Raw genomic sequence first — 25,415 nt, forward strand, 5'->3', positions numbered from 1 at the left:
ATCAGTAACTACTTTGTATTAAGCAGGTAGAGCTGCTCTTATCTGTAATTAAAGATAATGAGGGGGAAGGTGCAATTTACAGAGGATACAAGCCCTAGCAGGTGAGGTACCATTTCAGCCTCATGCTCTAGAGTACAAAGAAGCCTTGCTCCAGTAGCATGCTTAAACATTTTCTTCTGTTAAATTTACAGGCAGGATCTGTGTTATGTATTCAGCTATGGTCCTAATTCAGCTCCCTCTGTGATGTTTGGGGATGTTCTCGGAGTATTCCTACACAAATGAAGAGTCTTGCCATTGACAGAGCAGTGCAGCAAATGACTGGGGCAATTTACCTGGAGAGCATCTTTTGCAAGGAAAAAGAAACTGAATGCCATGGCAATTTCAATAGATAATCCCTAAGGCTGGTAATTGCACCCTTTAAAAATGCTGAAAGCTGCACAACTTTCAAAGGCTCAGATCCAATATTTGTACCTGCATTAAAGTGCATTGTGCCACTATATTCACGGGAGTTTCTCCTTTAGTCTAGAGACAACTTAGAATTAGTGCTGTTGTGTGCATGCTTGAATCGTGACAGCATTGTGGCTTTGGGAGGAGTACAGTGCTGTATAACACAAAGAAGACTTAATAATACTTGTCAGATAATGAAATCAGCACAAAATGCCCAGAATAAGCACATTTCTATCAAATAATGCAGATTTTACGACCTGTGGGAAAAAATGACTACAAGGACAGAATAAAATATTTGTTAAGGAAACAACAAAAAGAAACACAAATTCAAAACAAAAGACAAAGTTTATTTATTGTGTTTTATTCTGTCTGGCTATTGAATTTATATATAGATTTCAATCCAAGGAATTTTGCCACAATTTTTAAATTCAGCTAATCTCATTGCAATGTAACATGTTTCCATTTGACATAATTTACATGGATTTCCAATAGATTTAAAAGTTATTTGCAAATATATTCATGAGAAAAATGGCAGAGCCTTTTTAAAAGCTTTCAGAGAATACAGTACAGAATCTTAAGATTTTTTTTCTTCATATAAACAAGTGAATATTAGGATACTACTGTACATAAATAAAACCTGTGTATTATTGACCTATGTTCTTACTTATAGGTAACTGCCTCATAAGTTTATGTAGCATTTTCTCCCCCCTGAAATATTTACATAAAACTTGTCTACATTTACAGTAAATAGCCATAATTACCTACTGTGCTTTTAGCAGCCAAAAGCTGAATTGGCTAGAAACATTAGATGAAGATTCTTGGGATAATGGTATGACTAAATTCCATCAACTTGTGTATACTACAATAAAATATTTAGAAGAATTGCATCATTTATCAATTTACAAAATGCAACTTAGTGTCGGATCTGAACTGTTCTAACAGTAGGATAAGCCCTGCAATTACAGCCAAGCTACTATTAATGGAACATACATCCTGCAAAACTACAGTATTTCTGTGTCTTCAGTGGTGTTAATAAAACTATAGTTATTTCAAACAGGTAGCAAGCCAAATAACCCTTCATTGTAGCAAATAAGCCTCAGCTAGTGCCACCTCTGAAGTCTGCATGCACTGACTCCAGGTTTACATAGAACAGTCATTTCTTTGAACTGCTGTCACTGCCTATAGATCTAAAATACACAGTGTATTTAACTATATACACACAAATCTGAGAAGCTAGGATCCTCTCTTTTCAGAAGCTCATACTGGTTTGAGGATGTTTTGCAGTTCTGACCAAAGAATCAAACGGCTGTCCAGAAAACACAGGTTGTTGCTAGAACATTACATGATAGAACATTGCTGAAAAAACATTCCAGTAATAAATATTTTTTTCTGTTAATAAACAGCAGATAAAATAAATGAAAGTGTCTGTAATTACAAATATTTATCCACTATATTCTAAGTATGCAATGTTCTGTATATTTTATATTGAAGCTCCTATAGCACCCAATATAAAGTGACTCCTACTTAGGCATGATTTTACTATTAGCTATTAAAGATAATTATCCATATACCAGACTACTTTTTTTTTGTTCCTATGGAAGTCATATCAATTCACTAACATAAAAAAAGAAAATATATATTTCACTGAAAACACAAGCAAAAATACCTAGCACCAAACCAAGCTTCTTCTAAACTCTTATGGTCCAATCCTGCACCTTTCTTATACAAATACTTCTATTTAAATGAAATCATCCAGTTTGTTGGGTTTTTTTTTGCTAAAAACCATCTGTGCAAGTCCCGATCTGCACATGGTACTCAGATTAGAGCATCTACACTTGTCTATTTTAGGTTTACAATAGAACAAAACCATGCATTGATTTATTCATTCACTCCTATTGATAAGGAAGCTTGGTACAAGATCAGTGAACTGCACCATGGTGGGGCAGAGGACTTGCCCCTCCCTCTTTGGGTGTAGGGAACACTGAGAAAAATAAACAATTCTATTCATTTTCTGTGACATTCTTGGCAACTTTACCTCTTCTACTGCAAAAATCTTTCTAAACAGGTAGTCTGAGACATGAGTTAAGTGCAAATAAAATGTAGCTATTGTTCTTTTTACCTCTCTCTTCTCAACTGCTGTGGGGGGCTATACCTGTCTTGCTCCACCAGTTAACTGCTCTTTGCTGGGTGTGCAGGTGGGCACTTAGCCCACCTTGATCTAGAAAGGCTAATCAGACTATGGAGAAGCAGCTTACATCCCCCTTTCTTAAGCTAAAGAGCTCAGAACTGTGAAGCAAAAGGCCATTCCCAATGGAGTTTTATCTCCAGAGTAGAGATATGTGATGCTGGAAAGGATGATGGTGCTATGAGTGGAAACTCAGGAACCACCAGACTGATTCAGATGTTCATTCAAAGACTTGTCTGCTGGTAGGATGTTCTGAGGAGACTGGTTACGTGACCATTCTCTAGTAGCCTCAGAGATAAAATCAAATTGCAGCATCCTCAGATGTGAAAAAGAAGGTTCTTGTGCTCTTAGGTGTTTTTTACTAATATATTTAAACATTGCACCAGTTCACCTCTCACATGCATTTTTTTCCACGTCAGTTGACTGTTAGCAAGCTACTGAACTTCTTGCCCTGAAACAAAGTGAAGACCTCCACAGAAGTCTGCAGGACACGATGTGCTTTCCCCAAAACATCTGACTTAAGTCCGGGCACATTAAAAAAGTCCCATTCACAAGTGTTATGTGGTGCAGTTTCTGTGACCTCTGGAAAGCTGCCGTATTTAATCAAGGACAAAAGAGATACTCAGATAGTTATGACTGAACATGGTGGGGAGGAGCAGTACTGTGAGTGGTCCAAATCCAACTGAGAGTCAAAATATGAGAGCCCATTTGTAAACATAAGGAAGTCAAAACACCAACACTGTCCTTTTAAATTTTTTTAAGTAACAATATTTGTAAGATTTAAAATAACCCCCCCAATATTACAAGATTAAAATGATAGGAGTTGGTAACTTTGTCTTGTAGTAATGGGAAGCATTCTGAAATCTCAAACGAAGCCTTTTGAAGTCAAGTGACAGGTACTTTGTAAATCACCTGAACAAATTGTTGCATCATCATAAACAATGAGAGGTAACAGCTGCGTGCTACATGTAGTAACATAACTGAACAAAGAATCTCACTTTATATTTTCTCTAAAAAACACACACTCATTAAAATTAGACAATGAACTTGCAGAGGCAGAAACCTTGTCAGATTGTGCTATTGTAACAATACATGAACATCACAAATGAAAACCAGTATTTAGGAATGTGTATGGCAAGAGAGTACAACATGCAGCAAAGAAGTTGCTGTGGAGTAACAGTGAGCATCTTTGCTTTTACAGAAGCATCTTTATTTTTTAGGCACTTTGCTATCATGTTTATAGTGACTGTCCTTGACAGTTTGAAACTGAAGACCTCTAGAACCAAAACATCACAGCTTGAAAAAACAGAACTGTAAGTTTTATGTTATCTATAGACTGGGCACAGACCAGTGGGTATGCAGCACAAAGTCAATCTATGCATTTGCAACAGGAACTGGGGTTAGCTATAGGAGCAGGACAGACCAAACAGAGCATTGCATTGTTCTAGTGGTTCTGCTTACAGCACCAGAGCTGGATCATTTAGAGTCAGCTTAAATACACCAACATTATGTAGACACTCTTACTGATCTTTGACTTACATGTAAAGCAAGTTTGTCAATTAATCAATAGGAACCTTGTAGTACAAATAAGCTTCCATCTTTCTGTCGGCCACAGGAAAAGAACAATGTCTTGTATGTGATAACCTAATGCACACCTAGAAAATTACAATATAGACAACTGATTTGTTTGTTTAATACTTTTGCTGTTTAATATCTTTTGTAAGCCAGGGATCTTCTGTACTGACCCAGCCAAGGGGGGTTCTCTCTCCTTGAAGAAAGGGAAACCTGTATTCTCATCTCCATAGCACTTATGTTCATGTATTCTCACATCCATAGCATTTATGTTCAGCGTAACCCTCAACAAATGTTGCTAGATCACAAGGGGCATTAAAATACCCTTTTTTGGAGTTTTTTCCCTTTTTCTTTTTCTTTCTTTTAATCTAGCAATCTGTTCAGCCATGAAAATCCCTGAAGAGATGCTACAAATCACTTTCAGCAACAGAGTATGAAATCATATTATCAGCAATTATGGTCCCTACTTCCAGGAAGAGACCTGCCCTGGAAGTCTTCAGCACACCACCACAGAAGCATCCTTCAGGCTGAGCATCTTTGTACATACTACTGTTTTGCAGCAGACTTCACACACCAAATTACTTGTGAGACACATAACAGCCTTATTCAGGCATGTTCCAACCTACATAAATACTACTACTCTGAAATAACAGGTAGTTTGCCTAACAGCACAAGTACCTCATTGGAGTGTGGCCCAAACTAAGATGTTTGTTACAGAAGCAGATTTGTTACAGTCATATTGCAAACAAATGTACATGCACAATAGGAGACATAAAGAAGTCCTTCAGCTGGGCTCTGTGCTGTTTCCAATCCCACACTGCACAGATGAGAATCATGTCTGGGACTTTCAAGCCCAGGCACTTGGCCTGAAGGGCTGCTTTTAAAGACCTGTGGCCCAGCCTAGGCTTGTTCCATGTCATGATTCAGTTCTGGTTGTGTGTGAGGTCAAGAAGAGACAGGGAAGCACTGTCAGCCTTTTGAAGTCAGAGCAACACAATTAATGCTAAGTTCTGGGCAGGAGACAATACTAGAGAGCAATCCATGTCCCAGCTTTACACGTCAGCTTTCAGAAAGCACACTGAAAACATCTATCCAGCATCTTATAAAAGCACCATTGGAAGGTTGAACAGAGAGCACCGCATATACAGAATTGTGATCAAGACAGTGGACAGGAGCTGTTCAGGGAGCCATGGAGAAGCACACAGCCCAGGAGAATCCCTGCAGGATGGATTCCCTGAAGGCACGATAGATGAGGGCATAGAGCACGAGGCAGCTGGTCCTCAGCCACTGCTATGGTGAGGATGGTCCATCTCTGGGTGCCCCGTGAATATGAATCCCCACCCTTACTTATCCCTCACCCCTTCAATCCTGCTACATGTAAGAAAGCCTGCAATTTAGATTAATAGACAGACTGAAGCAACTAATCTTTCACAGTTGACATGGACAAAGACCACCACCTCCCTGAATGCTCACTGTTGAGAAATGCTGTTTCTTCAAACGAAGCCTGATAATTCTTATTGCAAAGCTTAGTCATCATAGCTACATTACTCAGCTTCTTAGAGGATGTTTATGAGAGACTATTGCTATTGTAGGACTAATTGAGGTCAAATGTATTTAACGTGTCTCAATAAAGCTGTTTCCAACTTAGACCAGTAAATGCTGGGATTGTCACTTTGTACTTTTGAATTAAGCAAGCACAGTATGGAAAAGAGTACGGAAGCATTAGCTACTCAGTAAAAAAGGCACTATGACTGATCTAACCATGGTAATTAGGTACACACCTGTGCTACTAATATCTGTAAGGAATCTATTTCTCTCTGTGACTGGGAGAGAAATTCTGCACTCATCATAGTCAAAAGAGATGATGGGTTTACGTATGGGATTAGCACTGGTTTAGGCATGTGGTGAGAACAACTTCCACAGGAGACACAGATTCATAGAAGCGACATCCAAACTGCATTTCCCCTTTCTGGAACTTAAACCAGACCTTTACCCTAGTGCAGTTATATACACATTGCAGCTTGTCTTGGCCTTACTGTGGCAATTTGTTGTGAGATCTTATTTTACAGTTATGCCAAAATACAGGCAAGGAAACAGACCATGAAGCTCCCTCCAAAAAGATCACAAGGTAACAAAGACTTCATTTTGGATGTCGACATTTTATTTAAGAATATGGTGAAAGAGGACAAAATAGCAATGAAGAAACGAGCAGAGGAGACTCCCATCACAGTCAGATTAATCTGTATGGGGACTACTGTTGGAAAAATCTTTCTATCCAATATATTACTGAAAAGGAAGCATTGGCAACAGCTGTAAAGAAACAGATCTTCCTTCTGGGAACTAAAACAGACACTTGATTCTTTGTCAAGAGATGCACTTATTCACTTAAGAATCTTGGATTGAATTCTAAAACATTTTTCTTTAGCATTAGATTATATAATGGTGATTATAGGGGAGTTATGGGCTCCCCTGTGAGTTCAGGAGAGTAAATCCTTTTTGCAGGTCTCAAGAGTCCAGTGTCTGGGGGTGTCAAGGGCTGAGAGCAGGTACACATCCTGCAAGAAGCAATCTATTATCTGACCTCCCAGTGCAAGGCTCTATAAAGAAGGTTAAAAATAGAAACAAAAGAAAAAAAGAGGGTGTGTGTGTGCGTGTTTGACTGTGAAAAATGGAAGTCTGAAAGTCTCAGTCTGAGGGTCTCAAGAAGCAGCTGTCAGAACAAGGGAAAGAAAGGAAGGAGCTGAGCTCACATCCCTTCCTCAAAACCAACACTCCTGACCCTGCTCTGAAAGGCCTGCAATGAGCAATCAGGCATAGCCCCTCCTTCCTTTGTGCTGATCTTGATGGGGGCACTTCTAGAGGCAGGTTTGATTTTCTTCTTTTGCACCTTAAAATGTTACAATCAAGAGTTCAGTGCTATTGTGATATTACCTCTTACCTGGTCTTGAAATTTAATCTGGTGAACCTGACAAAACCTCCTGCTGTGGCTGTTTCTCCAAAAGCAGTCGTAAGACAATGCTTAGGGGATAACTACACCTTGACATGTGCTTGGGAACTTTGTGAGTTGAGGTATGCTTACCACTAAGTTGCAGAAGCCAGACTGAGGACTACATATATAAACCCGTACCCCTGAGCAAGGAAGAGACAGCAACACATGGTTAAAGACTTCAGAAATTCTCCAGACCGAGCAAACCAGACCTAATGAAACATGGTGCATCTTATCTTTGGCCTAAACAATGTGAAGTAGAAGGAGAAAACAGTCAAAGATGAAATTCATGAATTCACATTCAAGGGAACAGATATAGGAACTCTTTTTTGAGGGAAAAGCTCCAGAAAGGAAGAAAAACATCAGCTTTAAAAAGCACTCCAACAGAGAGAAAGCAAAAAGGTTGCTGCATGTGGAAGCATGGCAGCATGGTCAAGAAGATGATGGATGTAGACTGGTCTGAACTGCTTCTCCTCAAAGGAGAAGAGATATAGATCAGGTGTACTGCACTGTCACATGAGGTCAGAATCCATGAAGTTTGAATCACCCTGTGGGCAGTCTGACTCCACACTTGCACTGCTCCTCAGAGCTGTAATACTTCTAGGCAAAACACATCAATCAGTACACTTCCTTCAGTCATTAAGTTATTTCTAATAAATGTCTGTAACCAGATCTGTGTTTGCCCTTTACAGTACCGAGTAATGCTGAGCACTGGCCACTGATCTGAAAAGGACTCAATCTGGTTTATCAAGACCCAGTACCGAGCTGAAACTAAACCTATTTTGGCTACCATGGAATAAACCAACTTCATTTTGTGTACTTTTTATTTCAAAGTAATAAACTACTCTTCAAGCACATGCTGGATACTATTTATGTGAACATATTTGAATGGTACCAAGTCTGGACTATAATTTATACTTGTGTCCAAATGACATGTGTATGCTTATATACATGGAGATATATGCACATGTGTACATATAACTGTGCACAGATGTGTATCACAGTCTCAGTTCTCTACTGTTGGATCATTCTTGAAAAAAACAAGAATACCAACCCAGTACCTATGTATTTCACCCAAGCACTGTACATTGTTTTAAATAGTAACAGAGTAACTTGGTGTCTTTGAAAAGCCTGTGATTTTCAAACTGCTTGTCAGAGCCCCAAGTTCTTGGTTGTCTTCTTGCTTCTGTTAGTGAGAGACATCTAGGACCAGTGGATATCCTAGACCAAATCCCACTGTCTCTGCTGCCTCTTTTTTTTTGCCCTTCGGCAGTGTTCTTTTTTATAGACTTCATTATTTTGAGCTAAAAACCAGCAAGGCATATTCCACATCCCTGCTCAAGAAGACAAAAAAAAAACCCCAAAAAATCCCCCAACCAATTGTTCATTTACATTAAAAAAAATAATGGAAAAAAATTTAAAGGAAAACCATATAGAGCCCAAACAAAGAATGGGATTCCTTGTATCAGGATAATCTACAAAAACTTTGAAGATAAATATGTTGTAAAAATAAGAAACATCATCCACTCAACACAGTACATAAATTTTCCTATATAATGAATTACACAAACATATTAAAATGTTTTAAGTCTTGAAAAGGAGCAAAACTCTTAAAAGATGGACTGAAGACTATTAGGTTAGACTAAACATGCCAAAACATTCATTTGTGTAATTTTTTGAAACATGACAACTCTCTGGTGTACGTGTAGGTGTGTGTATGTATGGGAACCGAGCAAGAAAGCTAAGGGTGACACTTGCCATTTTATAGCAGTATTTCACAAATAACCAAACAAACCCCCTACAAATACCAGTACACATCTCAAATATTGCAAGTGATATTTTACAGCCCTTGACATAAAAAAAGAAAAATCCTACAGAATTAATTCAAGTACATTTGGAGTAGGTCCCTTGTGAAGTGCTGCTCTTTGCACTTCAGTTGCAATGAATATGGACAAAGCTCCCCAAAAAGACACAGAAGTGAGCACACCCTCCCCAGCTCTGCAAAGTAAGTCTGAGTTGAGGTACAATGATCCGTGATTTGCTCAACAATGTGGATGCCCAAACTTGAGTAATGCTTGAAAAACATTTTGAAGCAAATGACAGAAAATAGTATCTGAAAACAAAAAGCTAGCTTTGTTATAGGCAGTCTTTTTGGTATGGAATCCTATTGGGAAGACAAGCATGGCACTCCTTCCCAAATTCTGTTTGTCTTGGAGCTAACAGTAAACAAACCTTTACATGGTCCTGGTGTACCCTTTCCCGTGAGCCTCCAACCACCACCCAGAATGACCTTGCAGGTGTCACACCCTGGCTAAAACGTGTGCTGCTGCTTCTCAACTTTTGTTCTCTACTTAGCTTTGTTCCTCAAAATGAGAATCACTTCTCTTCCCACGTTTCGCATGTTCCTTTGAAAACACGAGTGGAGAAATCTGCCTGTCAGAGTAGTTAAAGTCTGGTGAAGTCCCTGTGGTGCTGCAAGTCCCCTATGCTCTCATAGTCATTCTCTCCAGAAAGAGCAGTGTGGTTTGTGTGAGGCACAGACAAGGTCCTGTCTTCTTCTTGGCTCACTGACTGGATAGCTTCATAGTCAGGCTCCAGCTCCCCGTTTGGTCTGTCTGCTGATTGAGGCACAGTGGTATTATTTAGGGGGTTTTCAAAGTCCTTCACAGTTGCATAGAGGCCACTGCAAATAGATGGGGACCTCTGAGATGTAATTTCTTGAATGCAGGTGTAAGGAGAATCCAGTGCCTTGATGGCCTGTCCCGGCTTACTCACTGATGAGTACATGGCTGAGATCTAGGAAAAGGAGACACTTCCTCAGTATTTAAGCATGGCATAAAGCTTGGTTGCCAGTCTGTACCCCTTCCACCACAAAAATGCTCTTTCTTACAAAAAAAAAAAAAAAAAAAAAAATCTTACAAATAATTTCTTTTCTGACATTCATTTATAAAATTATTTTCATTCAAAAAAAGAATGCTTTATGCAAGAAGTTTGTAAATGTATAAATTCTTTGAACATACATCTTACAAATTAGACCTGGAACAAATGGGAATGGGTTTGTGAGAAAGAGCTCTTGCAAGTTTTGCTATGGTCCTGAAGCCAGCTTGGGCTCAATGAGGAGACAGGCATCAAAGGAATGATCAGGTTTAGTAGGAGAAGGGTGCTGTCTGATCCTTGGGGTCTTTAAAATTTTTATTATTTTTAATGGTAGCAGCTTTTCTGCTTTTAAAGACACCTCAGTAAGAGAGTAGTTATTCATTGTGTTTATAGGCAGGACCAAGGAGGTACCGACTCGTGAAGAGAACATTAGAACTCAGGAGATAAACTACCCACACCAGAAAAAAGCAAGCAGTCAGGGCTGATCTTGATACACAAGCTCTGTTTTGTTGCCTAAGCTCTGCCTACAAAGAGGAGCTGCATCTCAGTCACTGAGTATTAGAATTTAAGATTAGAGACTGAAACCACTCGGTTACTATAAACACAAAAGAGGGAGCCAGAGTCTCCTAGCTCTAAAAATCCCCCCTGGGGAGGTGGCATGATTAATCAAGTACACAAAGGTGGCCCTTAATGAAGAGGTGGAGCAGAGGATCACTTCCACTCAATGTCCCTCTGCTGAGGGCTCACTGGGCTGGTGCTCAGCACAGGGAGCTGCTCCTGACTCCCTCTCCCAGCCCAAGTGGATACCACCCCTTGCACAGGGCAGGCAGCTGAAATTCCCTGCACTGTTTCTCTGGTACCTAGCTAGTATTAAAACTGCAACACTGCTCTTCTGTTATATTTAAAGTCTTTATACCCTGGATTTGTATCAATCCAATTACACTATCAGATTGGCATTATAATCTCCATTACCATTATGTAACACTGACTGATGCAGATGAACCAGAAGTTCCAAGTTTTTTTTTATCAAGACAGACATCCAATTGCAGATGGCAATACTTCTTAATTTATAATTGTTTCAGCTAACCAAACAAAAAATGTTTTTTCTGCTCATCCATACTTCAACCCTTTCCAGCATTAAATTACACAAACCCAGTTCAAGGATCAATTTACTCATTAATGTCTGGGTGCACTTCTCCCAGCAGAAAGCATTAGCTCACTCAGCTCACTGCCAAGTTTGTGTTTACTTTTATGTCTGGAGAAGGTATTTATAAATGGCATGGGTGTACTGGAGATGATCACAAGCAACCTTGTTTCTGTCTAACTTTTCTGTCTTCGTTTCAGTCTCCTCAATTTATTTGACTAACAGACTTTTAAAGAGCAGTTTATGTTCCAGTGCTCCTATTATGCTTCCCTTTATTTCCCAGACCCCAAACACTTTACATGGGGAAGGCTGAGCCTATTTCAAAAGCTGCTGATTATTTTTGTATATAAGTAGAGCTCATCATCCAAAGCAAGAGGCTGCTCTAATAATGGCCTTCTATTATTTTCAGAAAACATTTTTAACCTATTGACCTGATATAGCCATATGCTAGAATACTTCTGATTTTAGGAATGTAGCAGTATAAACTCTGTGCAGAGAAACTTCAGCTTTCACTTTCCCTTCAGACAGATTTCATCTTTCTTCAATCCTGCTTAGTCATGCAGAGTTTATGCTAATTTTTGCCTGAAAAAATGTCTCTGGTTAGTTATTGAATTTCATGCAAGTAACTTACTTCATCTTCTGTAAGGGATGGATCTTCCTCTCGAGACTTGTAAGACATTGAACTAAGCCTCTGTAAAAAAGGACAAAAAAAAAAAAAAAAAAAAGAACAAAAGCTCATTACCAGTCAGCTGTGTGAAGCCTATAATAAAACTCTCCCATTACAATCAATACATTATATTTTATGGTCATTTGCTCACTAGTTCAATTTTACATAGCTAATATCCCTAATATCCAGAATACATCTCTGAAGGTAACAGCCCTGAGGTTAGTAGAACTTTTTTATATATCTGCTCTTATCCTGACCTGAAAATGCTTAAAATGATATGGTAAAATGATGCTGTATCCCTGCCTTTACACTTCTAATGAAGCAAGAAAAAGTCTGCTAAGACTTTTGAACAATTAAAAGTCAGCTGTTGTGACAGACTAGTTGGCCTTCCACAGGATTTTCAGATATGCTTTTAGATGATGGAAGAGAAATCCTCAACCGACACCTTCCTGACCATTGTTAGCCATCATTCAGTGGATTCTGAAGTGCTGCAAGGGAGGCACCACATCCTCCTGCCCCACAAAATGCAGCAGCACTGCCACTCAGACCATGGGCATGGAGCAGAACTGCTGTGACCCACCCTGAGATGGGTAGCTCAACTCAATCCTGTTCACACAGTGAAGTTACTTGAAAGATTGGTTTGGTACCAAGTCTCCCTTCAACCATGTAAAGCATCATGTAGAACTTAGGTCATGAAATACTGGCTGAAAAGCATTTTGCTCTTACGAAAAATGCCTTCGGACCCATATGGCAATGAAGACTCTGGTTACCTCACAGTGGCTGCGTCATTCCTTTCCCCTGGGGTGAGAAAGGTTTTACTGGACTCCTCCACAGTGATTCAGAGGAAGCCTTCCAGCACTGTTTGAAACAAACCATACTTTGGAGCTTCATAGAATCATAGAATTGGCTGTGTTGGAAGGGACCTCATAGATCATCAAGTCCAACCCTTGATCCACTACCGCTGCAGTTACCAGACCATGGCACTGAGTGCTACATCCAGTCTCTTTTTAAATATCTCCAGGGACGGAGAATCCACTACTTCCCAGGACAGCCCATTCCAGTGTTTGATCACCCTCTCAGTAAAGAAATTCCTTCTAATGTCCAACCTAAACCTCCCCCGGCACAACTTGAGACCGTGCCCTCTTGTCTTGCTGAGGGTTGCCTGGGAAAAGAGCCCAGCCCCCACCTGGCTACAACCTCCTTTCAGGGAGTTGTAGAGAGTGATGAGGTCTCCTCTGAGCCTCCTCTTCTCCAGGCTGAACAGCCCCAGCTCCCTCAGCCTCTCCTTCTCCACCTAAAATACTTCAGAATTCCTCTAGTGCAGCCCAAGTGGAGAACTCGAGCTATTTTTAGCACAATCAAATAAATCCAGGCTCATAATAGGCATACAAGACTTCTTTTTTTCTTCTTTGTTTTCCACAAAGGCTCATTACAACAGATGCTTTCCTACTTCAGTTTTTCTTGGTGTTTCTACTTCTGGGAAATACCAAGCTTCAAATCTCTGGGGCACTTCTGCTGAAGGTCCTGATCCAGAGTGCACTGCAGTCTGCCTGCTGCCCCAGGGGCCTTCCCTCACACCTCACAATTCCCTTGATTCTTTCCTACCACCTGGAGGATACACTCTTTAACCTGTGGTTTGTTTACTCACAACAGAAAAAAAAAATGAAAGAAGTTCAAATGTAGCCTGGCCCTCCACTACTGCTGCTTCACTACAGCAGCTCTGTTTAGTCTTTCTTATTTGCAGGATATTTTTGTGTCTTGAAGAGGAAGTTACTAATTTCATCCTCACACATTAAAACAAATATGGGCTTGCAAAATTCTTCAGTGAATTTATTTTCCCTCATCAGTCTGTCTATAAGCACCATGTGTCAGTTTCCTACTTGAGTACTGACAAAAACCCCAGGGTGTTGGCAATCCTTGTTCTTGTTTCCCTGGGACCAAGCACTATTCCTAAATACGAAACCTGTGACACATCAGTTTGGAAGGATATTGCCATCTTGGAAACTGAAAAAACCCCCAAACTTGCTCCTAAACATTTCTTACCTTGCAATATTATAAACCTGCTTGAAACCTCAACAGCAGCAACACAAGTAAGCATGTATCTTTATTTGCCATTTGCTTTTTGGCTTAGCTGCTGCTCCTGACTCGGGCACAACAAAACGACCATTCTCCTCTGGTGGATTTTGAAGAGATACTTTGCCCATCTTCAGACTGCACAAGTCTGAAATCAGAAGGCTGCAGCCAGATATACACAGAGAGAAAATTTCTACCAGTGCTCATTTTGGAAACATCTGGGTGAAAATAAGATCTGTACTTTTTTTACTTTTTGTTTTTTTGTTTTTTTATTTTAATAAAAAGGAAAAAATATTCTGCCTCTCCAGTGTTACTAGGAGGACTACACCCACATTTTTCCTGATGATACAAGTCTCAAGCTATTAAAGATGTCTTTTTCCACCAAAAAAACCTTCCAAAAGATTTGGATGGGTCACAGCCAGTAACAAATTTAGATAGTGAATCTACATCCAGTTACTGCACATCTGGCTCTTGAAAGGATCCTTTACCATCCTTTTCATGCTGTTATATACAGGAACGGTCTCCAGCTTGGTCCACCTAGGTCTCTCTCAAGTAAGAATGCTTCTCAAGTAAGATCTCAAGTAAGATGCATCTAGCATCTTCCTGGCTGCCCTTTTTACAGGGTGAGACTGAAACAGCCTGGACATGGTTTGTTCTCTGTCAGCTAGCTGGTAGAAGTCTTGGCAGCCTCCCTTCCTGTCCCTTCTTGGTGCCCTACTAAAGCAGAGCCTATATTGCAATGAGGCTGACATGACTTCGGACCAACCTCTCCCTTCATCAGAGTCAGGCCAGAAGATTGAAAAGTTTTGGATATGGATGTCATGTTAAGCAAGGCAGCTAAGCAGCCTCACAAGAGAGGAAGCAAAAAGAGTGTTTAACTGACAGAGTTATCACTGTAACATACATTTCCACAAACATCTTGGTTTGGGTTGCCAGATTGGAAAAAACAGGCATCGCTCTGCATTGTTTGAAGCAGCAAAACAGAGGGGAAAAATCAGCATCACCCCAACAGAAAAACAATCCTGCAACCACCTCCCCACACAATGCTAACAATAATGACATTTATATATTCCATCCATTACCATTTCCAACTCTGCTGCAGCTGTAGCTCTCAAGGACAGGACAGGCACATGCTCCAATGCATAATGCATGTTCCTAGCAGCCAACACGGGAATGATCTGACGCTGCCGAGGCTTTAGCTCCGGACGGCTTTACCTCTGAATAAATTTTAATTAGACAAACACCTTCTTTCCTGGCACATAGGGGACTGCATGTGTCATCTCTTGATTAATCCTTCAAAACCTGAACCACTTTAATCAATTCCCACTCCTTGCAGTTACTGACACTGTGTACACAGTGTGCCAGGGAGCTACAGAGCAGCAAACGCTTTTCCCTTGTACTGGTGCCTGGGAAACACAATGATTTTCTGCAAGTCTTTTCACACCTGGTAGGAAAAATGTCACTGTTACAGAAAGCTGTTTCTCTAAAAGTTTAAGTAGAAATTACATATGGCCTGAATTTGGGGGGGGGGAGTGTCAGTGGATTACTGTTGACAGTCACAACTTAATTTTTTACTTAATGAGCTTGTTATTTGTGAGGAGAGCGAAAAGAAGAAGAATCCAGAAAAACAATTTTATATTACCAGTAGTCTTCAGTTTATTAATTTTGACTCAATTGTGTTTTGTAAGCTACATGATTAGCAAGGTATTTTTCTGCCCTCTGATTGGATTACTGAAATACTCCAAATAAAAGAACAACCTGAAACAAGTAGCAATACCTCAGCTCTGCTATGATTTTTCAGTTAAATGTTTACATTAAAATGTCACATCACATCCTAAGGATTTTTTTTTAATTTTCATCAATACCTAATGTTTAATGACTCAGACACCAAAATTATATTTATCCGCTAAAACCACAGTTCTTTCATTCTCAATTGATAGTTATCTAAACTACTTCTGCAAACTGCAAACTCAGTTTGTGAAAACTGTGCAATGATCTGAAAGCATCCTTAAAATTAATTCTAGTGAAAAACTAGAAATGGGAAAATAACTTGTTGAAAATGTCAGAATTCTCTTTTTCAAGGAGCTCACCACTAACTTATCCCTGGGCTGGGAGAAAGAATAAGCTTCTGAGAAAACAACTTTTTGCCATGATTTTGGCAGGTAGAAATTAATTAGACTAATGTGTGATACATAGAATTTGACAAATATTAAAGCCTACACTTGGAATCTCTCTTTTTCTGTCCCTCTCTCCTATGGAGAGAGAAGAGATGAGTGGCTTTAAGCACATGTCTAACACTTTCACAGATAAGTCAAGGTGGCCAACAAAGGTAGCACATCTAAAGTCAGGGCATCCACCAAGAATGCCTCTCTTTCCTTTTTCTGGACTGTGGCTTCATTAGAAAAAAATAAGAGGAGGACTCTGAACAAGACGGAGATGCTGGGAGCTTTACTGGATACCTATTGTAATAGCTCCCATAGTGACATTAAACAAAGAAGCAGAGGCCTCCTATGCAATATTATCCTCCTTTGGATAATATTTAGGAAAAGCCTTATGAAGTGAATACTGCAACAATCCAAAACATATGCTGCAATAGAATGACTACATGCCTACAATGCAAAGACTATATTGTGCATTTTTTTTATTTCTGTATTTTAAAGTCTTGTATCATTTTGTGTTTTTTTAATTTCCTTGGCACTTTTTTTTTTGTTTTTTTACAATAAAATAAGATCCTCTTTCCCTCCATATGCTCCCTATCATTATTTTGCTGCTTAAAAAGGACAAGTATTTGCAGTATTTACCTTCTCTGGTTTACTTGCTCCTTCCGTCACTTCTTCCTGTACTTCTTTTTCTTGTACATTCTCATTTTCATCAAGAAGTTTCATGGGTACTGGAGGGGGAAGCTCATCCTCTACATCTGGTGTGTTGTCAAGAGGGCTTTCTGAATTAGCACTTTGGCGACTTTTTTTGTTTCGGTCAACAGATGCATATTCTGCTGATTCAATTTTGCATTCAGGAATCTGATTCTGACCTTCAGAAACTGCCAGTGAAGCCTTTGCTTTGCTGTTACAGTTCCCTTCCATGCTGGCTACTGCTCCAACATCTTTAATTTCCTTCACAGTTTCATACAAGCAGTCTTCAACTATGTTCTCCTGCGAGGAACTGTCTTTCAAGACTTCATAAGGCCCTTCCATTCCAAGACCTTGATCATTTTCTGCATTTCTAGCTGTGATGATGGTTTCCATGGTGGTGTTAGGGGGAATACTGGGTAGTTCCCGGCTCTGGTGACATTTTATAGACTTTCCAAGACTATCCTGTTGATCTAGCAGATCAGAGACAGATGTCTGTACTTCTTCATAAGGCTGGATACAGGCAGTTGTACTGTCCTCTGAGAGTACTAAAGAAAATTATAAAGCAGAATTTAAAACAAATGTGTGAGTGTGAGTTGCTACTCTATAGATCACTTTGGTCTCCTTGCAAAGGATAAATGGTATTAATGCTTGGAAATGTCTAGTGGTCATCATGCTTTTTGTTTATCAGAAGGTTCCAGTTACAGAGATGACAAAAGATATTAACAGCAGAGTGCAGAAATAACATCTTAAAATACCTTATGCATCCCCAAGTCACATTATATAGCAACAGCATTCAGGGCAGAGCAGGGGATGGGTGGGTACACATGGATGTTCAGCTGTACTCGGCTATACTGACTGCTCACACACTCCTCAGTAGTCTCAGATGAGTAATGCTGGTGGGAGGCCTCAAACCAAATGCATTTAAATACAACCTTGTTTGATTTTCCTTCTTTTTGGAATCAAAAAGGAAAGTCTTCTTCCTCCCTACCCTGCCCATACCTTAGTGGCCAAACTCTCATCTAAATCCCACCTTGCTTAGCCCTGCTGCAGCCCTCGCTGCACACCACACCAGAAGCTCCTCACTGAGAAGCTGTGCCATCCTTCTCTTAAGTCTAGCAGCACATAATGTAGGCTGACAACCTACTAACGAGCTGGCCACATGCACAGAACACTAGACTTCAGAACAAAGTGGTAGGCAGAACATGGTATTTTAAATCCCTGAAGCGGGTCACCTGTCACTGTCACTGGAAAATATAAAGCACTGAAATCTGAGGGACTTCTCATCTTACACTGCACATCTGTGTGTACATGGGCACAAGCAGAAGTGTTTCAGGTAGTAACTATGGTATGTAACTTTATGTGACATCATTTCTTTGAAAACCCACTTCTGAACAGGTTTAGTTTTCTTTGTACAGTTCCTGTGGTACTCCTTAGCAAAATCAACATATTATTCCACTTCCTTCAGTGTGTTTGAGGTGATGACAAGGTGCTGGTGAAGCAATCAGACCCCTTGACTTGGTGGCTGTCACAGACATTGCTGTCTCTGGTGTTCAGGGCATGCAGACCCACGCAGTCAGCACCACAGGGGGCTGTATCCTGACAGCAAAATTCAGGATGGAACTGGAGGTGTGAGATGATAATTGCTGTTGGAATGGGAGGCAGAAGGAGAAGAAAAGGAAACCATCCTTCTCCATTCACTTGGTTCCTGCATACCATTGGGGAGGAACAGGGGGAATAGGAGGAAGTTTTCTATTGCATCCCTACTAGGACTCAAGGTGTCCTAGTCACTATCCAGGATGCCTGTAGGCTTCCTGAGGAACATCAGAAACCAGACTGCAAAAGCTGGAACATGCTTTCACCTTCTGATTCTTGCTCTCAGGGATTTTTGTGCTCTGCAGAGCACTGCCACCGGCCCCTTAGAGCACTCACCCATTCAGCCTGGGAGGGGATTGTAGCCAGAATTAATAAGAGCTCACATTACCATGCTCCTGTGGTTATGGGTAGTGACACAGAAAGGGGCTGGCATAGATAAACACAAAGCTGGCAGGTTGGGTAAAAGAAAAAACCAAACATTTGATGGTGTTGCTTCAATAGCCCTGCCCTGGCTCAAAAGGCAAGCAGAAACAGCAAAAGAACTATTAATGAGACAAATGCCTAAAGTGTAAGTAAGAAACTGAAGCACACTGGTTCCTGTTCTTCAGAGTGGTTGTAGTTTACAAGCTGAGGGTAAACTGTGTAACATCAGATAGTCTGGAAAATGCTGGTTGACAGCATGCCTTTTAGTAGCAGCTTTGACAGCTGCATGTGTGGTGACTCATGGCAAAGAGAAAAGCTTCTGCAGGGCTTCACACATCCAACCCTTGGTGAGCCACACACCTACATATGCAACAAGCCCATGGACAGAAGCACTGATTAGCTGCAAAAACAAAGTTTAAAAATTCCCTTGGATACTTGTCTCTGAGGGATAAACTCTGCATAGCTTAGACTTTGGCTGCACAGTGAGATGAGGAGGCAGGAGATGAAGAGCACAGCCCCGGGTGTCAGTGCCTAGCATGGAGACAACAGTCGGCTCCTGGCAGCTCTGAGCTGAGACCAGGTTTATTTTTAGGTGCAGCTGGGTAAAATATTTTCCAGTGAGACTTCACTGTGAATCATTTCGGGTGCTCAGCAAAGCAAAGACTAACAAAAAAAAAAAAAAAAAAAAAAAAAAAAAAAAAAAAGAAAAAAAGAAAAAGCAAGCCTATTTATGTTGTGTGTTTTCTAGGATACAAAAATAAAAGTGATGGTCTTGCACAGCATGGGAGTATGATTCAAAGCTGAAGTCCCTGGAGGAGGAGCTGAAATATTCTCACAGCCTCCAGCAGTGAAGCTCCAAGGTACAACTGCATCTTCTGGTCACATGTCACATCCCAACTCCATAACTGGGTAAGTTCTGCAGCAGTCTTCGCCTGATGGCCTGGTCAGTCTGGAGGTGAAGCTTGGTAGCCCAGACCTTAGCACTTTCCCAGTGTGTGTGCCATGGAGGACTGGGAGTCAGGCTGTAGGGTTGTGTCAGAGCACCCCTGGCAGGGAAGTGGAGATGCCGCCTACAACACAAACATCTCCATGGGATGGGGTACTGGCTTGGCAGCAAGGAAAATGTGTTCACTGCATTCTTCAACTTGATCATAAGTTTTATGTGAATTATGATCTGTGTGGAGACGACTGACCACCCTCCAGAGAGCTGCCCGGCCAGCCACTCCAGAGGTGAGCAGAGGGAAATTCAGAGTATTCAGATAAAAGGCACGACTGTGTGCTTGGAAGGCCAACAGCTAAAAACCTAAGACTTGTGGGGTGAGCACTGTGCAGCTAAGGTGGGAGCAAGGGGACAGTGCTGCTCATCATCCCAGCCCAGGGGCTGTACTACTCACCCTCGCCGTTGCTGAGGGCCCCGTTCTGCTCGCTGCTCGGAGGGGGCTCTGTAGCTGAACTTGTGATGGAGTGGCTGAACACCTCCTTGTCAGAAGGCTGCAACACAAACCAGTGAGATCGAATCACTGTTGGGTCAGAGTAAGTGTTTGCATAAATAGATATGTGATGGAGTTTTTTTCTGATCTCAGGAGCTCTGACTCACAGGTATTATTGGCAGGAGAGTCAAAACATGCTGACTATACTCAAAGATTTAGATGCCTGTGTTTACAGATGGTAAAACAAATAAAAGCAAGAATGTCTGGAGTCATCTCCTGTCCTACCATTATGGTAATAGGCATTACCCATGGCTTCAACCCGTGAGAAGATGGAAGATGACAAAGGGCTCAATGCTCCTGTGCAAACAGAGTGAAGGCAAGGCGGGAGATTTGGAGTACAGTGGTGGCAGGAAGAGCATTCAGAAAGCACAAGTTACTGGGGTTTACAAAAATTCTCCTCCTCTTCCTGTTCTGCAGCTTTCTATGTTTCTTTTGCTCAACCACCTCCAAATTCCTGAGCTGTTTTCCAGTCTGAATTTTTTTCACAAGGAGCTTGGTACAAACCAACCACAAGACAGACACCAATCATCAGAAATGCTTACCACATTCATCAGATTTTCATGATCCCCATTCTGATACTTGGCCTTTTTCTCCCTTAATGGAAAAGACATATGAACTGTTACTAGTGATGATACTAATGTACAGATGCCAAACATCAATACACACCTTACACACCTGCAGGGAACAAAACTGTGATTCACAGTAATACTGAAAATACAAGAACTGAAAATTATCACAGGGACAGCTAAGATTACCTGTGTAAGGTCACTGTTGAGCTAGGGTGGTGATAAACATATTTGCACAGGCACAACAAACACACACAAACCTTTTGCTCATTCAGTGTAAGATCGCAGTAAGGAATAACTGGTGATAAAATATTATTATCCTCAACTTAATCATATCTGAAATGTTCAAAGATACATGAGATACAGATTTTGGTGACAGATGTCCTGGGGAGCTCCCAGCACTGTGCCAGCAAAAGGTGTTTATCCTATGAAGAATGAGCAAAAGCTCACAAAATCCATCCTACTCCCACTCAGGATGCTACTTATAATTAATAATAAACATGAGCAGTTCCAAAAGGCCTACAAATTTCATAGCAGCAGAGGCCTTAATTTTAAAATGAATCCTGTTTCACTGGGCACTTTACAGGACTCAAAATATGGAACATGTTTCCAGTTTTTACCACTTTTGGAAATAGAATTCTTATTGTAAAATACTGTCATAAACTGAGTCTAAAATAATAACAATCCTTCCCCTATATGAAAAGACAAGGAAAAAGGTGACAAAATATTGTCAATATGAAATCTGTGCTTCTTTGTAGGAAGAAATTTTGCATAACTGCATTTATGCATAAACAGCTGCCCTACAGAATGACCTGAAATAATAGATGCTGTGTTCAGACTAACAACATAAGAATTTATTAAAGAGCATCACCAGATTGCTTGACAAGGTATCGCTGTAACTGCAAAGACATACTCAGTGGTTTGACTCTGCTGTTTTTAAAACATATTTCCAGAGAAGCTTCAAGTACAGAAGTGTTACAAGACAAAATGTGGTACCTAAATCCCACTTTTATGGCCTTTAAGATTTTTAAAATAGGTTTCACGCTTCTAAATAAATGAAAATAATACCTACTTCTACCCTTTTTATTCAACTATTACAGGAAACTGTGACGATAGGAAGGTACTGTAATGTCACCTAACAGCTTACAAAAACATTTCTCCTTGATCATATGCAATTGGAAGTCCCAGCTTACACTTTTCAGGATTTCAACCAGCTTACGGGGTCTGGTATTTCCCATGACTGTTTTTCATAACATGAGCATTAAAGAAATCCTGGTAGAAACCAGGTCCATCTACTGCAGACACAAGTTATTTCAATATAGCATATTTTATGGCTGTACAGCTTCCTCAGTGCTTGAAACACTGAATGGCTGAAAGAACATGGTCCTATAGGTATAAGGGTCCAAAATAAGGAAATAACTGGCTCCCCAGTGCCACCAGCTTCTTACAGAGAAGAAAATAAGGATAAGGTACAAGTACGAGATAGTAATTATTATCATTGTTTGATTCTTACTCATTTTGGTTTGAATGGTAGGATCAACTCCCTAGTCTTCAGGAATGGCCAAAGCAAAGTTTTAACACCCAGAAATTATTTTCCTTTCTTTTCTACCTATATTTTCTTGGTCCTGTTTGGCCCACCAATTTTCTCAGCATCAGGTTAGCAGTGTGATCTGCTAACACTCACCTGCACTCTGGGATCCATCTGAAGAGAAAGAACCCAGCAAACACAACAATATTTTTTCCTTCACAGAAAAAAAATAATAAAATTTCAGCTTTTAGAATGAACAGAACTATTGAAATGTAGGTTTTCTCTGAAAAAAGATTTTGTATGGTGCTTCTTATATTTCTGTACTTAAGCCCTCAGTATTTCTTGCTCACCAGTTATTAGTGAAGCCATTTCAGCCCCTGTACTATTTGACTCAAGAACTGTAACTGCTTGCTGAGCTCCTGAGCCTCACCTGTTGCAGCTGGAGCAGAGGAGGATGAGGAAGGTGAGGAATAAGAGTGTTGTCACAGCTGCCAAACTTCCCCACAGGATGATGTGGACCTGTCCGCTGCCTAAGAAACCACCCTCTGGCCCCATGGTACCAGGAGGAGCTGGTGTCACTTGGGGACGAAGAGGTTACTCCTTGGAGAAGGCTGGCATCTGTGCTGCATCCACCTTCTGTTTCTGCGGAAAGAAAAAGCACCTTTAGAGGCTAATATAAATTTTGAAGATAATGAAACTGACATCTACAAATCTGTCTGGAGAGATTTTCAAATCCAGATCTTATAAAAAAGGATTTCAAGTAAAAGCCAGCCAGTCAAAGAGATTTTCAACACTATTTCTGATGGTGACACAGAACAAACCTTAGCCAGTATTAATGCAAACTGTTACCTATCTACATAACAAACACAAATAAAAGTTAGTACAGTATCTCTATCCTCAGATTTTGAGGAAAAAGCTTATAAATTCACTCTGTTTATTTTGCAGCAGTATTTTTTAACTTCACTGAAAAGTGAGCTTTCAAAACCAACAACTTCTGCAAAGTAAACAAGCCAAATGGAGAGCTGCAGCAGGCATTCACCTCCTTCCCTCCCAGCATCTCCTGCCAGTATGGGATTCAGTGCATAAACTTCAGTGACAAAAAACACAGGGAAGTCTTTCAAAGCAATACCACAAAAACCTTTCTTGCAGCAGATCAGATCTAATCTTATTCCCATGTGAAATGTTTATTTTCTTAGTAGTATGTCTGGAGTGTAACTGGACTTTTTCTTGTTGCTTCTTTCCACCTGAGTGTAAGAAAACAGCTAATGAGAAATGCAGACAGAGTGGTTCTTAAGAGCTTGTATGAAACAAGTTTTGCTACAGCACCCCAGCTCCTAGAGAAACATCTTGGGTAAGTGGTATTTATAAGTTTTGGTATGCAGTATATTCTAAAATTTTATGTCCAGTTTTAATGTAATACATTGATGCAACACGTATGTGATGGCAAAAATAAAAGGAAGTATTTCATTCTGCACTGCTGAAGATATCAATTTCTCTGTAATTTAGGAATAGGTTATGCAAAGTCTATTTACAGGCCTTCAGCCAGACTTCAAGATTGGTAAACACTGAAATAAAATACAATGGCTAAGAAATGAGCACTTATTTTCTGGAAATGAAAAAGTAGCACAAATGTAAGACTGAACAATGTCTAAAACCGTTAAGACTTACTTTAATTTTATGCATATATTTGCCTATTTTAAAAATATATTAAATTGAAACTTGACTGGGTAGCTCTTACAAGTAATATTTCTGTTCCTACATAAAATGGACTAATTTTTTTCTACCCTGCAGAATCAGACTTCTGGACACCTTACAAAAAACCCCATTCTTATCATTTTATCCATGGCAGAGAAAAGGTTTTTTAAATTATTATTATTTTTTCTCTTTTACATATTAATAGCATTGCAATAGCTTCAAATGGGAAGAAACAAACAAAAGATGGAAAGAGTTGCCAATCTTAGAAAGACAAGCTTCAAAGGGTAGTTAAATATTTCTAGGTGGGCCAAGTTACAAGAAAGCCCAATAATCTGTAATTTCTCTAAACGCATAAATTCACAGGATAGGAAGAGCAGACATCACACACCTTGCCAACGAACAGAAATGCCTTACTGGTAGCCTTAAGCATCAACACCAAGAGCCACTGCTCTCTGGGGACAACTATTGCCAAACAATTCAGTAGTGCTTGAAAAATTAAACATTTAAAAGCAACGGCAGACAACTCTAAAAATAATGAATGTTACCTATGTGACTCTGATACAGCCCTGCTTCGTCCCTGTTTTAAAGCAAAACTCAGGTTATCTTAACACTGAAACATAGTCATATCACTGACTGTGGAATGGAGAGATCTTGAGAGAAGCTGAATCAGATTTAGGCAGGAGAAAATTTGTTGTAATGTCCACAAGGAACTCTCTAATCGAGGTGCAAGGGCACTGTGCACCAGGATGGATTCCTGTATGGAATTCCTAATGGGCAGGCCTCATTCAGAAAACACTATAAAGCACATGGCACTGGCTGCCTTAACTAGCTCCAAACCTTTGTTAAGTGTTTTAAATAGAGAGTATTTTTCTTTTCAACTCTTATTTTTTAAGAATTTTCCAAGATATTTTCTACCCTTTTAAAGCTTTAAAAAAAAAAAAAAAGCAGTATTAGAAGATTTTTTACTTTTTTTCCTCCACATTCTTTTGTCTTCAGGAAAAACAAATTTTCTTCCTTCCTTGGAGAAAGGATAAAATGAATATGCAATGTGAAAGAAAAAGAAAATTGAAACACATCTTTTTTTCCCTGCATTTTTGTTGTCTTTTCTTCCTTAGTTTTCCCATGAAATAAAGAGAAAAGGTAAATGAAAAAGAAACCTTTTTTCTTTTTTCTCTTTATTTCAAATATTGAGCAAAGAAACGATAAGAATAGGGATTTAAAAATATTTTTCTTTTTGTCTTAAAACAGAATCACATGCTTGTTAATTTTTTTAGCAGACACAAGGTTGTGTCGAAAGATATAATTTAAATTATTTCT

The 25,415-nt window shown here is 39.9% G+C and overlaps 1 protein-coding gene across 3 annotated transcripts in view; it reads right to left on the reverse strand.

Moving 5' to 3' along the window:
* Positions 1-6,343: 6,343 nt before the first annotated feature.
* The window catches only part of PAG1 (phosphoprotein membrane anchor with glycosphingolipid microdomains 1), a 109,043-nt gene continuing 89,971 nt past the window's right edge, over positions 6,344-25,415 (reverse strand). For all 3 annotated transcript variants that reach the window (XM_071737842.1, XM_071737841.1, XM_071737843.1), the window contains 6 exons: positions 22,834-23,045; positions 20,852-20,903; positions 20,214-20,310; positions 16,753-17,348; positions 11,843-11,902; positions 6,344-9,986 (listed from right to left, as the gene is read on the reverse strand). In XM_071737842.1, coding sequence (XP_071593943.1) covers positions 9,636-9,986; positions 11,843-11,902; positions 16,753-17,348; positions 20,214-20,310; positions 20,852-20,903; positions 22,834-22,958 — 1,281 coding nt within the window. In that variant the 5' untranslated portion in view covers positions 22,959-23,045 and the 3' untranslated portion in view covers positions 6,344-9,635. The remainder of the gene's footprint in view (positions 9,987-11,842; positions 11,903-16,752; positions 17,349-20,213; positions 20,311-20,851; positions 20,904-22,833; positions 23,046-25,415) is intronic.

The sequence above is a fragment of the Heliangelus exortis genome, chromosome 2, assembly GCF_036169615.1.
Source record: "Heliangelus exortis chromosome 2, bHelExo1.hap1, whole genome shotgun sequence".
Taxonomy (NCBI): domain Eukaryota; kingdom Metazoa; phylum Chordata; class Aves; order Apodiformes; family Trochilidae; genus Heliangelus; species Heliangelus exortis.